The sequence below is a fragment of the Aulonocara sp. 'chitande type north' Nkhata Bay genome, linkage group LG11 (assembly GCF_057382095.1).
Source record: "Aulonocara sp. 'chitande type north' Nkhata Bay isolate Kocher_YH1m ecotype deep benthic linkage group LG11, A_spYH_male_GT1.1, whole genome shotgun sequence".
NCBI lineage: Eukaryota > Metazoa > Chordata > Actinopteri > Cichliformes > Cichlidae > Aulonocara > Aulonocara sp. 'chitande type north' Nkhata Bay.
This window is the reverse complement of record NC_141354.1, coordinates 20,504,956-20,519,955: the sequence shown is the minus strand read 5'-3', so window position 1 is coordinate 20,519,955 and position 15,000 is coordinate 20,504,956. Positions and strand designations below refer to the sequence as shown.

The 15,000-nt window shown below is 40.0% G+C and overlaps 1 protein-coding gene across 1 annotated transcript in view; it reads left to right on the top strand.

The window, feature by feature from the left end:
- LOC147318861 (neural-cadherin) overlaps window positions 1-15,000 on the top strand; it is a 151,295-nt gene that overhangs the window by 83,925 nt on the left and 52,370 nt on the right. Inside the window, exons 8-13 of the mRNA XM_086311010.1 lie at window positions 1,616-1,788; window positions 1,872-2,040; window positions 2,604-2,774; window positions 4,347-4,519; window positions 6,842-7,009; window positions 14,536-14,785. Of these exons, the coding sequence (XP_086167136.1) occupies window positions 1,616-1,788; window positions 1,872-2,040; window positions 2,604-2,774; window positions 4,347-4,519; window positions 6,842-7,009; window positions 14,536-14,785 (1,104 nt within the window). The remainder of the gene's footprint in view (window positions 1-1,615; window positions 1,789-1,871; window positions 2,041-2,603; window positions 2,775-4,346; window positions 4,520-6,841; window positions 7,010-14,535; window positions 14,786-15,000) is intronic.

The following is a 15,000-nucleotide window of genomic DNA, read 5'->3' as shown; positions in this document are numbered from 1 at the left end:
CCTTTGTATACCTTTAATCATTGATGGAGCCTTTCCAGTTGTACAAGCTGCCATTTCCACAGGCACTGATTGACTCCCCATACCAACACCATCAGAGATGCAGGCTTTTCAACTGAGTTTTCATAACAACCCAGATGGTCCCTCTTCTCTTTAGCCTAGAAGATTTGACATCCATGTTTTTCAAGAAGAATTTCAAATTCAGATTTTTTTTGACCACAGGACAGTTTGTCTCAGTCCATTTTAAACGAGCTTTGATATACATTTGTGGAGAAACGATGTTCATAGGCAATGATATCTAGACATTTCCTGAGTCTCTGCAATGGTTTCTTGGACAGAATTGTTCGTGTTTTTAATGGAGTTCTGCCTGAGGTCCCAAAGACCAAAATATAGATTTTCATCTTTGTCCCCACAGAGATTTCTCATGTAGATGATGAGATATTTAAAGTCTTCAGAATTTTACATCGAGGAACTTTGCTAAGATGCTCTTTTTTTGTACCCAATCATATTCCTGACCTGATGCCACTCTACTTAGTTCCAAAATGTTCCTCCAGTTCAAATAACTGAAATGTTCTACTCTGAGTGAAATATGGTTGAGTAAGATTTGCACATCATTTTGTTTTTATTTACGTTTTACACAGCATCCCAATTTTTTTGGAATTGGTATTGTAACTGAGCCACTCAATTTTATTAATAATGCTTCATCTAACACTTGGTGTGCACCAGCCTTTGTATCAGAGTCATTTGCCATCTCATAATGAGAGATATTAGTAGCCTGGTAAAGTGTAAATAGCATTGAAAAAAGAAGCTGAACACCCAACTGAAAACACTTCCATACAGAATTCAGTGTATTTAAAGCAAAGTCAGTGAGCGTTTATAATTTGCAATTACATGTCTTGTTAAGGTGACTTAAAAATGTCAAATAGTTGAGGTGAAATTGAGGCCCTTTTTAAAGACACAAACATCCTGCAGTTTCACTTTTATGATGTCTTTGAGGGAAAGCATGAACAGCAGCACTTACACTCTGTGTTCTCCTCCAGAGGAACGTGTAAAGTGAACAGTGTCCCCTGGCATTAGAAACCACTTTTGGATGAAACATGAAAGAAGCTGAAATTTGTATTTCTCCCTGTAGAAAATGTTGATTTTTATTCTATTTTTTTTTTTAAATCTGCTAAATAAAAGGAAACCACGAGCCCTGCCAACCAACACCAGGCCTCTGTCATATTTAAAGATGTGTTGATTACTTTTGGACTTTATCTGAAGACAAAAATGGTGTAAAAGAAGTAAAAGAAACAAAAGTAAAGGCACAAAATAACAAAAAGGCTACTGACCATTAAGTGTTGTAGCTGCTAAAGGATAAAGCTATTTTATATAGAGTTTAGTGTGGCCCAATCTAAAGGCTTGAAAATGTCACAAGATATAACTTGAACTTTCATTATGTCCCTTTTTTTCTGAAGGTATAAATTTAGCCCCAAGCAATTTGATCTGAGTCTTTTTGTGAATTATATTACAACTCTTAGAAATGTCAGAAAGTCCACCTGCACATATTCAATTTGAATCTGACAAAAAAACCTTTTCTACCCTATTTGATTTGCCCCACCTGTATTTGTGTGTTTAGGTATTATTAAGCTGCGGCGGAGTCCTCCTCCACGCCTGAGGGGGCCACAGTACGTCCTCAACATCACTGCCACGGATGACAACGCATCTGGTGGGCCATACCCACTCAGCAGCTCAGCGCAGGTCATTGTGGGAATAAATGACATCAACAACAACAAACCACTGTTCAAGGAGGTGAGTCGAGTTATTATTTATTTTTACGTTATTGCAAATTAAATGACAAATTCTGACCCCTGACTTTGCTGTTTGGTTGTCAGTGTCAGAACTATAGCCTGAACGCAGCAGTCCTGGAGAATCAGCCTCCAGGAACGTTCGTCCTGCGCGTCCAGGCTCATGATGCTGACATGGGCGTCAATGGAGAGGTCAAATATGGCATAATGAACAGAGACGGAGTGGCATCTGGTTTTGATATTGATCCTGATACTGGTAAGCTCAGAAACACTCATTATAATTTTTACAAACAGTTCTTCCACAGCTTCTTTATTCAGCTACTCCTTTTAGGTATTTCCACAGTAGATCATCTGCCTCACCATATTCCTCACACCTTCTTCTGTCACTCCAACCATCTGCATTTCCTCCTTCACTACATCCATGAACCTTCACAATGGTCTTCCTCTTTTCTTCCCGCCTGGCAGCTCCATGTTTAACATTCTTTTGTCACAATCCCTCCTTTCTATATATTATCAAAATCTCAGCCTTCCCTCTTTCTTACTTTTTTTCCAAATCGCTCAACCACAGCTTTTCCTCTGGTATGCTCATTTCTAAAGCTGTCCTTTCTGGTCGTATCCAACAAAAATCTTGGAATCTTAATTCACAAACACCTCTTTGAGTTTCTTATGTGATTAAGGTTTTACTGTCTTATCAAATATGTGTGTTTCAAAAGTTTCTACACACACAGTACCTGTTGGATATCAGAAAAGCTTTACAATTCAGTCCAAACAATGACAAACTGAAATTCTAAGTGTGCTAATGTCCTCACTGTGTGTCAGGTGTGATAACCACAGCAGTGAGTTTTGACCGGGAGTGTCAGAGGGAGTATACTTTGTCTGTGACGGCCACCGATCAAGCAGAAGAGCCGCTCATTGGAATCTGTCAGATCACAGTGCAGATCTCAGATCAGAATGACAACGACCCCAAGTTTGAAAACAGCCGCTACCAGTGTGAGTACCATCACGACTCCTCCCAGTGACTTAGTCCGTCCGCTTCTTGTTCAACACAAAAACATCCTGTAGCTGTGTGTTTTGAGGGAGCAGAGGAAGTGTAGAAACCGTGTATTTGTCGTCACCATCATGCATCAATCTGCATCCTTGTAATCCTGGAAACCCCTTAGGACTGATGAAATGTTCGCTGGCAGGTCCCAGAGCTCTCTGTTTGTTTACTATCTGTGCAAATATGTGTTTTGATAAGCATAGTGTCAGAAGTTCTTCTCGTCCGATTAGAGAAACGCACAGAGTGTCTCATTAACTATTTAAGAGGCAGCTTGAAATGTTTCTGGGACATGCATTTATTTAGCAGTTGTGAGTGTGTATGTGTTATGGGGGGGGGGGGGGGGGGTTCCTTTACAAATTATGGAAATGAGCTGGAAATCTTGAGCTTGTTTAGACTTTTCTTAGTTATCCATACATCATTACCAACATGTATTTCAGTGCAAAGATTTTCTGCTTAAGGAGACAACACAATCACCAGCTATCTTTTGGGTTGGTAATGCAAACCCAGACCATGTTTATGTTAAGTGTTGTCATATTTACAGTTGATATGAACAACTTTATGAAAAGAGGCACAAACTGAAACTTCAATAAATGAATGTAAAACATCACTTCTGCTTGTAAATTCTGGTTGTAGAACTAAACAGGGCTCGGGTTCCCTGGTACCTGTTATAACTCTGGGCTGTTTTAAGTGTAACCAAGCAAGATAGGAGTAGCAACAAGAACCATATGAATATGACATAGATTTACATTTAATAAAGAAAAAAGCAATTCCACAACTATCAATCACATAAATCGATGTGAAGTACAACAAAGAGAAAAAAATCTAAAAAGAATATGAAATCATTTTGTGTATTGAGAATGATGCTAACAGCAAAATATCTTACTATTAATGTTAATTGGCATAATATAAACAAAAGAAATTCACCATGGTGATGTAAGATTCTTTGTTTGTCAAAGTGAACCCTGAAAGGAAAATCCTGTGTTTGCTCCACCTGCTGGTTTTGGTTGTTTTTCTGTGACACACATTAGACTCAGCAGGATCTGATGTGATTATTCAGTTGAAATGTATCCAGTGAGACCCATGACTGTGAAAAGGACATTATTATTGACATAATGCTTGAAATGCAGTCTTACAGAGGCAAATGCACCTCGTCGCTGCTCGTTGTTTTTGTTGTCTGATCAGCGCTGACACACATCACAGTCAGCAGGATTGGAGGTTATGTTCTTAAATTTAAAAATGCATCTGTTGACTTTGCACAGTGAGACCCAGAAATGACAAAATGAGGTGACAGACTGCTGATCCGGCACAATGTTGTGTTTCCATTATTATAATACCTGCTTACCAACACAGAACATAATGTTACACTGCTTTCAGTCAACTGTAATGATTTGGGTATTCGTGCTTTAGACATACACAGTGTTTCACCATAGCGGTTCCTGTAATAGTAGTAGGAGTTGCAGTAACTCAAACTGGTGCTAGTAGAACTTCGCTCCCCATATGACAGCTGATGTTTTCCCTGTCAGACTTTCTGAGAGAAGACACTCCAGTTGGAACTAGTTTCCTGCGAGCAGCAGCTCATGACGATGACCAGGGGAGCAACGCGGCAATCACCTATTCACTGTCCAGACAGAAGCCGGCTTACCTGCACATCAACCCCAGCACTGGGTGGATTTATGTCAACCACCCAATCTCTCAGGTCAGAAGCACATCAGCAGCCTCTTCATGCTGCAGCATGATGCAATGTCTGCAAGTGTCCACACTTACAAAATTACTTCTCATATCAAAAATGTCTCATTTCATTCTCACAAATTGCTAAAACTTCCTGGAAATGAACACCATCCTCAAAAAGAGCAATGTTTTGTGCTTTGACTCCCTGCAACAAATTACAGACAGTGAACTAGATGCAAGATCCAATCTCTACAATAAGGGTTAGAATTATAATAATAACACTATTAGCACTTTCAAAACACACAGTTACAAATTACTTCACAGTCTGAATAGAGGTTTATATATGGTTGAACTAATCTGCTGGAAAAAGTGGGAAAAGTCACTCATGCTCAGCTGCAGATGGGGGGACACCATGATTGTGCATCACTGTGTATCATCCTCTGCAGTGAGTATATGCGAACTAATCTCTGTATATTTTGAATGTAGATATAATCCAGGTGGAATAGCACTGATGATAATCTTACCATTCTTTAATGAAAGTAGGCTAACATTAATGTTAGCATAATGAATGATCCTGAATATTTCAGCATGTGGCAGAGTACAGTCTGTAACTGTAACATGTTTTCTAATAAACAGGTTACGAGCTCTTTTGTTTATTTAGAAAAAGAAACATCCTACTTATTTGGGGGAAAAAGAGAGAGAATGCCACGTATGCAGTGAAAACACAGATGTCCCAGTTTTACACTGGGACTTGAATGCATCTTACAGCTGAAATTTGTCTCAAAGCCCCATGTGGAATGCGACTTGATTTGTGAGTATCTCTGTGAGATGTTACGTGTAGTTTTAGGATACGCACAGAAAGGTTTTTGAAACCTAAAATTATCGGAAGACGAACTTACTAGGTTGTGCGTAAATGAATAGTATTTATTCAGGTCGGGATGTATGCATTTGTAAAGTAGTTTTACGTGTGGTCAGAATGCTTCGTGTTTGTGTGCGGATCGAGGCATGAGCTCCTGAGTCCTTAAAAGTTGCACACCAATTCATTGTACACATTTGTAAATCATGTCCTATACATTTGCAACACGTTTGAGGCGCATTTCACTCCATAGGTGCATATATATAAATTCTAACATATGTGTCAGATAAGTATGATGAAAACCATTTGAGAGCAAGGCACTGATGATGATGAGTTATCACTTTAGGTGACCGTTGTTTTGATTTGGCGCTATATAAATAAAATTGAATTGAATTGATACCACCACAGTTCTGTTATCTGTTAAAAAGAATGGTATGATTAGTGGTATCAGACGTTGGAGATAAGTCTAGCAGGATTCAAATGTAATATTAACCATTATCTAAGTGCATAAGTATCATTAGTAGTTTTCACTAATGCCGGATTTTGGAAATGGACCTATAATTCTCTGAAACAGTGGCTTATAGGGAGGGTATTCAAGCACAGCGGTTATGCACTTTGTTCACCCCAACAGCTTCCAAGCCACCCCAATCCAATTGTAAATGTCACCCTAAATCTATTTAAACCCTGTCCAGCTATGATGACCTTGTGCTATTTCCATGAAAGCACAGACGGTGGGCCATATCACAACACAAAAACATTGTTTTAATAATGAATAAATGTAATAAGCTGGATAATATGCACATAAAAGCATATCCTCAGCATGTAAACAAGGCAATGCAAAAAATTAAACACAACTGGGATATTATGAGGTCACAAGGTCAAAGTTATTTCCAACAGCAACAGCTGCTCTGATGTTTCCACTGCGTGAGGAATGAAAGTTGCATCAAACAGACTGTTGTTTTAAATCTTTAATGGTTGTCATCATTATGTGTGTCTGATTTCTCTTCAGTACAATCTTACAATGTCAAACTGAAAATCCATAATGAAGCGAATCCGTCTGTTAAGCTAACGTCGGCGATGAATGATGCCTACTGTTCTTCTTCTTTTGTCATTGTCATCTCCTTTCTGTTCTTCTTCTCTCTGCCTCTCATTTTCTTTTTAGCAGCACTTCAGTCAATAATTTAGCAAAGGAAAATGTATCCCTACCCACTTTCTTGATTCACTTTTTGCAAACAAACTAAAGGATCAATATTTTCTTTCTTTCTCTGCTCAACTATTTACAATTTTTACAAGTGTTTGGTCTTTCTGAACTATCAAAGAGCTACTTGATCATTAAAATTTGATTTTGAAGATAACAAGACCAAGTTTTAAAGGCAAATCAATTCTAAATAGCAAACACCCTTATTTGTTTGGTAAAACTTGTTAAAACGAAAATGTTCTGATCAGAATCACGAGTTCCTTGATCTTAATTACTCCCTGTTCATCTCTTTGCAGACATCCAGAATCAACCAGCAGATTGTGGCCTCAGATGGAGGGAACCGCAGCAGCTCAGTGGAGCTGACTATTATCATCACAAACGTCCACAATCAGCCACCACAGTGGGAGCAGTCCGAATACTGGGTCACTGTGCCGGAAAACACCGTCCGAGATGCCAAGATAGTGGTGAGTTTATGATGAGAACATTGAGCCCTGAAATGGTAAAATGATAACTAAAAAACATTCAACTTTCACTTTTCAAGAAACCATTTTTTGAGATGGATTGAGCTTCGTGACATGGTGTGCTTCCTTGTTAAAGGGATGCCCATTGTCAGCAAAAATACTTGGGTATGCTTTGGTGTTTAAGTGATGCAATGTGTGCAAAGAAAATTCTCCCCACAACATCACAACACCACCAGCCTGAACCGCTGATACAAGGCAGGATGGACTCATGGACTCAGATGTCACAGCAGAAATCGAGACTCATCAGAAGAGAAGGGTTTTTTTTCCAATCTTATATTGTTCAATGTTGGTGAGTCAGTGCAAATTGTGTCCCTGGTTTGCTGTTTTTAGATGGCAGGAGTGGACCCCAGTGTGGTCTTCTGCTCCTATAGCCTATCCGTTGTATTACGTGTTACTATTGGAGTTATTGTTGACTTCTTACCAAAGCAGTCTGGCCAGTCTCCTCTGACTTCTGTGTGTGGGAAGATCCCAGTGGATCAGCAGTTTCTGAAATAATCAGTAATTTCAGAAATAATCTCAGAAATAATCAGACCATCCAGTCTGGCGTTCAAAGTCACTTAAATCACCTTTCTTCCTCACTCTGATGCTTGGTTTGAGCTTCTACGGGTCATCGTGAGCATATCTGCTGCCAGTTTGGCTGATTAGATATGTTCATTAATGAGCATTTGAACAGGTGTACATAACAAAGTGGCTTGTGAATGTATGACTGAAAAGGTGCCGGTCTGGGAACTGAAGCACGCGTTTCTTTTCATCAGTATCAGTAGCCCTAAGAGCTCGGAGGTGACATGGGCGAGAGAAGGGGATGACTCGTAAAAATGGAGAAATATTTAAACTCAGTCACCCTCCTGCAGCAGTAAAAGAGTTCTATTTCATTTACATCCTGCTTCACGTCTGTGCACAGCACCCCGAGGAGGCTAGAGATACTCTTTCTTCTTCTTCATCCCTCTCTCCTCACTTTCCAGCTCATCCATCCCTCTCTCTCTGTGTCAGCACGTTTAACCGAGCACTTCTAAATATTTTCTGCCGAGCAAACAACAAACCAGCCCCGAGTCTGTCTCACCTGACTCACTGCAATCTCACACACACACACACACACACACACACACACACGCACAAATGCACACACACTTTGCTTGTATACCTCTGGTGATTTTTTTTCCTCTTTTGATCCCTCCATCCTAATTTGCTTCCTATTCCTAAGCTGATGGTTTAGAAGGTAGAGGAGTTTTTACCCTCCAGCTGCTCGATTTCATGGAGGTTAGTCAGTTTTCAAATAGTTGGAGGGTAAGTGTAATCCTGTGTGTGTTCGCGTGTTGTTGTGCTTCTTTTCGACACCGTGTTTTCGCTGAAAAGACGATGATGGTGATTGGGGTTCCCACCCACAGCTCCATCTGTCAGAGATGATTGAGCAGAGCAAGAAAATTACACCTGCTGTCGGAGCGTCACAATGGACTCCTATCACCTCAGAAAAACAGACGTTTAATTATTGTCTTTAACCTGACAGAGGCTGTATGATGCAGTGAGAAGAAGTGAAGAGGGGTGCTAAATTAGGGAAAGGAAAGCTTTATGGTACTGAAAGATGGATTAAAAAAAAGGCTGTGTGGATTTTAGTCTTTTTATGTTGACAGTAGGAGAAATATAAAATAACACGAGCTTTCTCCTTTAATCAGATGATACAGTTGCATCTGAAAGAATACACTTTACACGAATGTGTTCCTTGTTGAATGTGTCTTGTTTTGTTCAAATTAACTGTGGGAGTGAGATTTTTCTCCCTTCATCAATGTTTCATCTCCTTCATTTTTCATTCCTCTAGAAAAGGCTGAATCTTTCCACTACGCTCTCCCTGTCAAAAAGTATTACCTGAAAGCTGAGCCCAGATGCACAACTGTTGGACAAAATACTGGCAAAGGAAAAACAAAAAACTGTGATCAACTGAGAATCATCTGTCTGCATGTTGAAACCATGTATACATAATGTTTTATGAGCAATAAATTCAGTGGACAAATATGTTAAGTTACCCAAACCTGGCTACATATACAAAACAATGGAAGGCTGAAATGTCTCCTCCCTCTCTTCCTCCTCCCTCCTTTGTCTCCCCTGCGGTGTTAATTGCGCTGAGGAGGAACTGTTGTTTTAAATTTAGCAGCCTTAATAAGGTCTGTTAATCACATTGTTAACGAGGCAGAGGGAGGGAGCCGCTGCAGAGGTGGAAGATGCTCTGCGTGCGCGCGTGTATTAAATCTCCATATCAATAAGCTGAAGTCATCTCCTGCTTATGTGTGTGAGAGTCGCATGTTATAATAGGCCTCCTCATCAGCTGATTTCCTCTTGTTTTCTTCCTCATCCTGTTGATGTTTTTAGTGTTCGCTCTTATGCAAACACTTTCTCTCATGGCCACAAATGACTTTAAATATTCTCTTAGATTTACCTTAAAATCTATCTTCTAGCTATCCACTGATCCTTAAAAATCATTTGGAAAGTATAAAAAGAAGTTCATTTCAAGCATCTGATAAAAGAGAATATGTCTGATGTATTGCAGTATCACACAAAATGAAGGAATTTCTGACCTGTGTGCATTGCAGTTTTTTGAATAGCGTGCAATAGGGATGGACAGTTGTCTGCCTTTTCATATCACCATATTTTCATTATGAAAGACTGCAGATAAACAATCCAGTCGCCATCGGGCATATGGGCCAGAGAACCTTCTATGTAATCACTCATGTTAAATGTCAGCATGGGCAATTCTACAGTGTGGTATTTTGGTTCATTTTATTAGAAAAATATGCAAACGAGAACAACTACATTTTGAATTCAGCTCCAGAAAACACAGGGAATATGATAACAGAGAGCACAGTGGGGGGTGGGGGGTTGGGGGGGGGGGGGGGGGGGCGTTGGAAGACACCGTCCATCTCTTTCTTTCGGCTGATTTGTATCAGTTTAATAAGGCTACCCACGTGACGGGCTGATAAATGAGATAATAAGACATGAAACACACGAGGCAGAAACACTAATTATGTTATTTCCCAGATAAATAAGCAAAGGAGCCATTAAAAGTGTAATTACCACATGTAAGCATCAAAAAATGGAGCAGACCCCTACAAACACACACACCAACCCTGATGACCCCACCTTACCCTTTTCAGCTGACTGCTAACTGTTAGCATTTGAAGCTGACAGGGCAATCTGTATTCCAGCTGCTGAATCACTCTCAGCACCAGCCGCACCAGCTGAGAGCGATCTGCTGCGATATCTCCACGGGCATTAATCTGTGTGGGAGAGGAAGGCAGACACTGATCAGCTTAACTTCAGCACGCTGCACTGATGTCTAATGAGATGATTTCTCATTAGTCCTGATTCCATACACTCTGCTGCTTCGGCCTGCTGTGAGGCTGAGCCACGCTCCACTAACATACCCTCGCGCAACTCTTCACCTGAAACCGGATGCCTTCATCTCGGGCTGTTTGTGAGATTTTAGATTAACATCCTGTTTAAAATTTTTAAGAGACTACCAATGGAAAAACCAAACAAGAAAGTCAGAGTCTCATCTGTCCTTTATAACTGCTGCAGGAAAGCAAAATGGATTAAAAGTCAATTTTATACTCATCAATTAAAAATCAATATAATAAGGAGAGATCGTTTGGAAGTAAAGATGAAATTAATTGGAGAAACAGCGTGTAACATAAAATTCTTTTCGGTTAATAGATTCTGATGAAAATCCACATCTTAGAGCAGATGATATGAAAAGTAGGAAATAGAGATGGGAACCCCCGGAGTTCAGACAGTTGTAGTGGAACACAGTTAGCAAATGACTTGAAGTGGCTTCGGTTGAGATGTTCTGCAATCTGGATAAGATGGAGATGAAGTGGAGGAAGACTGCATGATAGATGGTCTGAAAGGTAGTAGAGAAGTAGCACAGTGGCAATAATATTTGCAGAACAGGGATGCATGCAAATACAAGCAGGCAAGAATTAAATGTTAGAATTAAGTGTTTTTCTCTGTGTGTGAGAGTGTGTAGTCATCCCAGCATACTAAGTAGTTGGTAAATGCATTAGATTGAGACTGTTGGAGCTGCTGTGGTCACTGGGTCTGAGGGCTGAAAGGGTTTCAGTGTTTGAAGTGGCAGACAGCATTTCTCACTCAGGGGAAACATGTTACCTCTTGTGGAAGTGACGACAAGGGCGACGGTTGTTCAGAGGTGATTTTTGTCCTTACACTGGAGCTGAGATAGGTTCTCCCCTGCTTTCAGTCTTTGCTCGAAGCCACCATGTCCTGAACTAAAGGGGTTAAATGATTCTGTACTGACTGTACTTTATATTTATAGTGGCCATTTTACGGAACCATTTATAGATGTGGCGGTCAGGCTGACAGATGCACCGTTACACTGAATTAAGAAAAGATTTATTCGTAAGTGGTCGTCAGCAACCTTTTCTCTCCCACTCATCTGCCTGCAGGATCTTAGCAGGCATAGACAGCCCTTGCTTTCTCCTTGATTTTTCAGTCATGTCGTTGTAGGAAGATTTAAAAAAAATCATGCATGCTCCCTCCAGTAAAAGCATATTTCATCATCATTAATTATTAATACCAGAAAAACTGCTAATTAAACAGGTCATATTGCATTTTTTCTGTCCAACAGTTCAAAACTCCTGCTTTAATGATACAAGAATGCTTCCATATTAACTGCTGTTACTCGTACAATGACCCTCTTCGCAGCTTGCTACCGAGACCACCTGACATATTTTATTTGCAGCTGAGTGGACACAGGAATCTTAGCTGAAGTTACAATCTAAATAAATGAGCCCCTTTACACTTTAGTGAACAAAAACTGTGGTGGTAAAAATCAGAGTGAGTCAATTAACTGGAAATTCATGCGCGCGTGTGTGTGTGTCTAACAATCCAGGTCATAGCTTACTGTAAAATGAGGTGGCATCACTCAGCCATGGAAAATACAGCCCCTCCTTGGCAAGGTGGGGAGTGTGCGGTCAGGAAGGACAATAGCACACACCGTATTTCCATCACTTCAAAGGACATTATACTGACTTTTTGTGCATTTCCTTCCAACTTAACCTAACTATGACCTTAACCTAAACCTGAACTCATTCTGAACATAAGCAAGAGGTTTATAGTAATAAGGTTTAATGATTTAATTTCTGTGCCCGAAAGGAGCAATATCTCCACAATGTGACTGTGTAAACAGATTTATGACTCCATTTCCCTGAGGACATAAATACACACACATACACACTTTCTCACTCTAAGGTCAGTTTAGTCTACTGCCAGGAGCATAACACAAGTCTTAAAAGCTCTGCTGCTGGTAGAAGAACAGCTCAGGACAACACACTCTGATCCAGACACATATTTTATTTTAAAAAAACACAAAAAGGACAAACATCAACAAAGCAGAAACCGAATCCTTTTTGGGTATTTTGGAAAGTTTTCACCATGAGAGCTTTATTTCCATAGAAGGACTGAGTTGCACCTCTGGCCGTTAAAACGTCGCATTCTTTGAAATGTAGTTGTGTATTTTAGGGTGTCATTTTTCTGGTGAGTGTTATAGTTTAAAGATCTGGAAGCCGTTGGAGCTGTTAGATGTACGACCTCGTTGTCGACACGAGCAGCTGTGTGATAACATGATGTCATCATGAACCAGTACAGACTCTTCTTTGGCTTCTGCCTTTGACGGATTATAACGCAATGTGGGAGTAACTGCTTCAGAAATGGAGATAAGTCTGTCTCTATAAACTTGAAGCCCAAAAGGAGTAAACAGAGATTTGAGAAGATGAGTTTCCAGTGTCTGTATATGGGATATCTTTTATTCTGTCGGCACTGCATGTAATCTGTCTGAGTGATGATCTCTGTTCCTATTCTAGTCAGAAACGACCAACTCTGCTTGCTTTTGAAAAAGATGCACTTGTAAAAAGAACTCCAAATACCAGGCTACATATAACAACACTGAATTTCACAAAAACAGTGTTGCCAGTTAATATTAAAGGTTGTTTAAAAATACACACATTTTTAAAACTTTTAAAACTCTTCAAACTGGATTTTAAGACCCAAAGGCATGACATCAGATCTGAGCAAACCTACATTCGTCTTCTGCAATCTCTTATCTTGCAGCATTTCTTTTAGATATCTTTTATAGATCTTGCATTTATATATTTTCTCCCATATGCCGCCTTCTAGTACTTGTATCAGAAGCTGCATTCTTCGCAATTCTAACTTGAACACTGATTTGTGAACACAAACTGAGGTTTGTGTACTCAAATCATGACAGCTTGGTTCTAAACTTCTCCATAAAGCTCAGACATAAAGGTCTAACAACTTCCACAGTATTTTGTCCTCTATATACTTCTGTATGTTCAGGCATATCATACATACCCCAAGTCTCAGGGATGTCGCTCATCCAAGCTCGAAATGCAGACTTTGACACTCTTTAAAGAGGACCTTTGTCTCTCACTCTCCATTCTGCTGTAAGCACTTACACCTTGGCACTTAAGCCAAAGGACACCTTGTGCATATTTCTGAATGGCCAGTTCAATCTAAAAGAAAAGCATGAATTGACACCCTGGGGTGAGAGTAAGTTGGAACTTTCCACCCAAAGATGTTTTTTTATATTAGTTACAATAGGCAAAGGAATTTTAAATGAGATTTTCCAGCTACCTGAGAAGCAAGTTATTTGTTTTGGTGGTGCTCATTTAAAATAAATAATAACATAAATATATTTACTAGCAATTAATAAATGATACACAATTCAACACGGAAGCTGGGATTAGCCACATAATTCCCTCTCTGATAATCAAAGCAAGCTGGATACTTTGCTTTAGCATTGATGAGAACTCTATAACTCATTAATGTATCTGGAATATTTGAGCAGCAGTCACTTTTGAAATCCATCACATGATCCTCAAAGGATGTCCCCAAGACTCCTGCAGTCTCCGACTTTGTACTTTAACACTGAAACACCCTTGACAGTGATCATTACTGAGGATCAACGCAGGTAAATAAAAATAAGATACCAAGATATTTAATGTGGAAAAGATGGAAAACATAGAAAAGCAAGTTACTAGTTTGACAAGTTTGATGCTATCAACTATTTTTCAAGGGTCTTTCTCATGTGAGAAATATGTTTGTACCATGAGAGAATTTCAAATCTGAATTTCAGTCTCTCCCTCACTACAAAGGTAAGTTCTGTATAATCCACCATGTCTGTGAAGTCTCAATGGCCAGCTCACGCTTGCTGTCCCTTGGTGTGCATGACATCAGTATATTTCACAGTGTCATTTCCTGTCAAGTTTTTCTTCTGCTTTTCAAATCACTCTGCCCCTTTTTCAGTGGAAAAGCGACACACACAAAGTGATGAGGAAAAGCCGTGACATTAGGAAGCTCAGGCGCACACAGTCATAATGTGCAAGCAGACGCTGGTTCTTTTGGATACAAAAACATATCTTTTGTTCTTTTCCCTCTGTCAACAGACCATCAAGGCAACATCTCCCCTCGGCGACCCCAGGGTGACCTACAACCTGGAGGAGGGTCAGGTACCGGAGACCAACATGCCAGTGCGGTTCTACATGAAACCAAACCGGGCCGACGGCTCGGCGTCCATCCTGGTAGCCGAGAACCTCGACTATGAGACGACGCGCTTCTTCACGCTCAGAGTGCGCGTGCAGAATGTCGCTGCTGTGCCGCTCGCCTCCTTTACCACGGTCTATGTTAATGTGACAGGTGAGTTTGTATGGTTAAGGGTCAAACATTTTCAACTCCTTTAGCCAGACTGCTAGTCAAAAACGTGGATTCAGTCCCATAGGTTTGTACAGGTAACCAATCAACTTACAGCTCTTTCATTTAAATAGTACAAGGCCCCTGTTGGCTATATGCACTCAGTGTGAGTGAGTCTCAAAGATGAGATATTGACTTATTTGCATATTGATAGATATGTT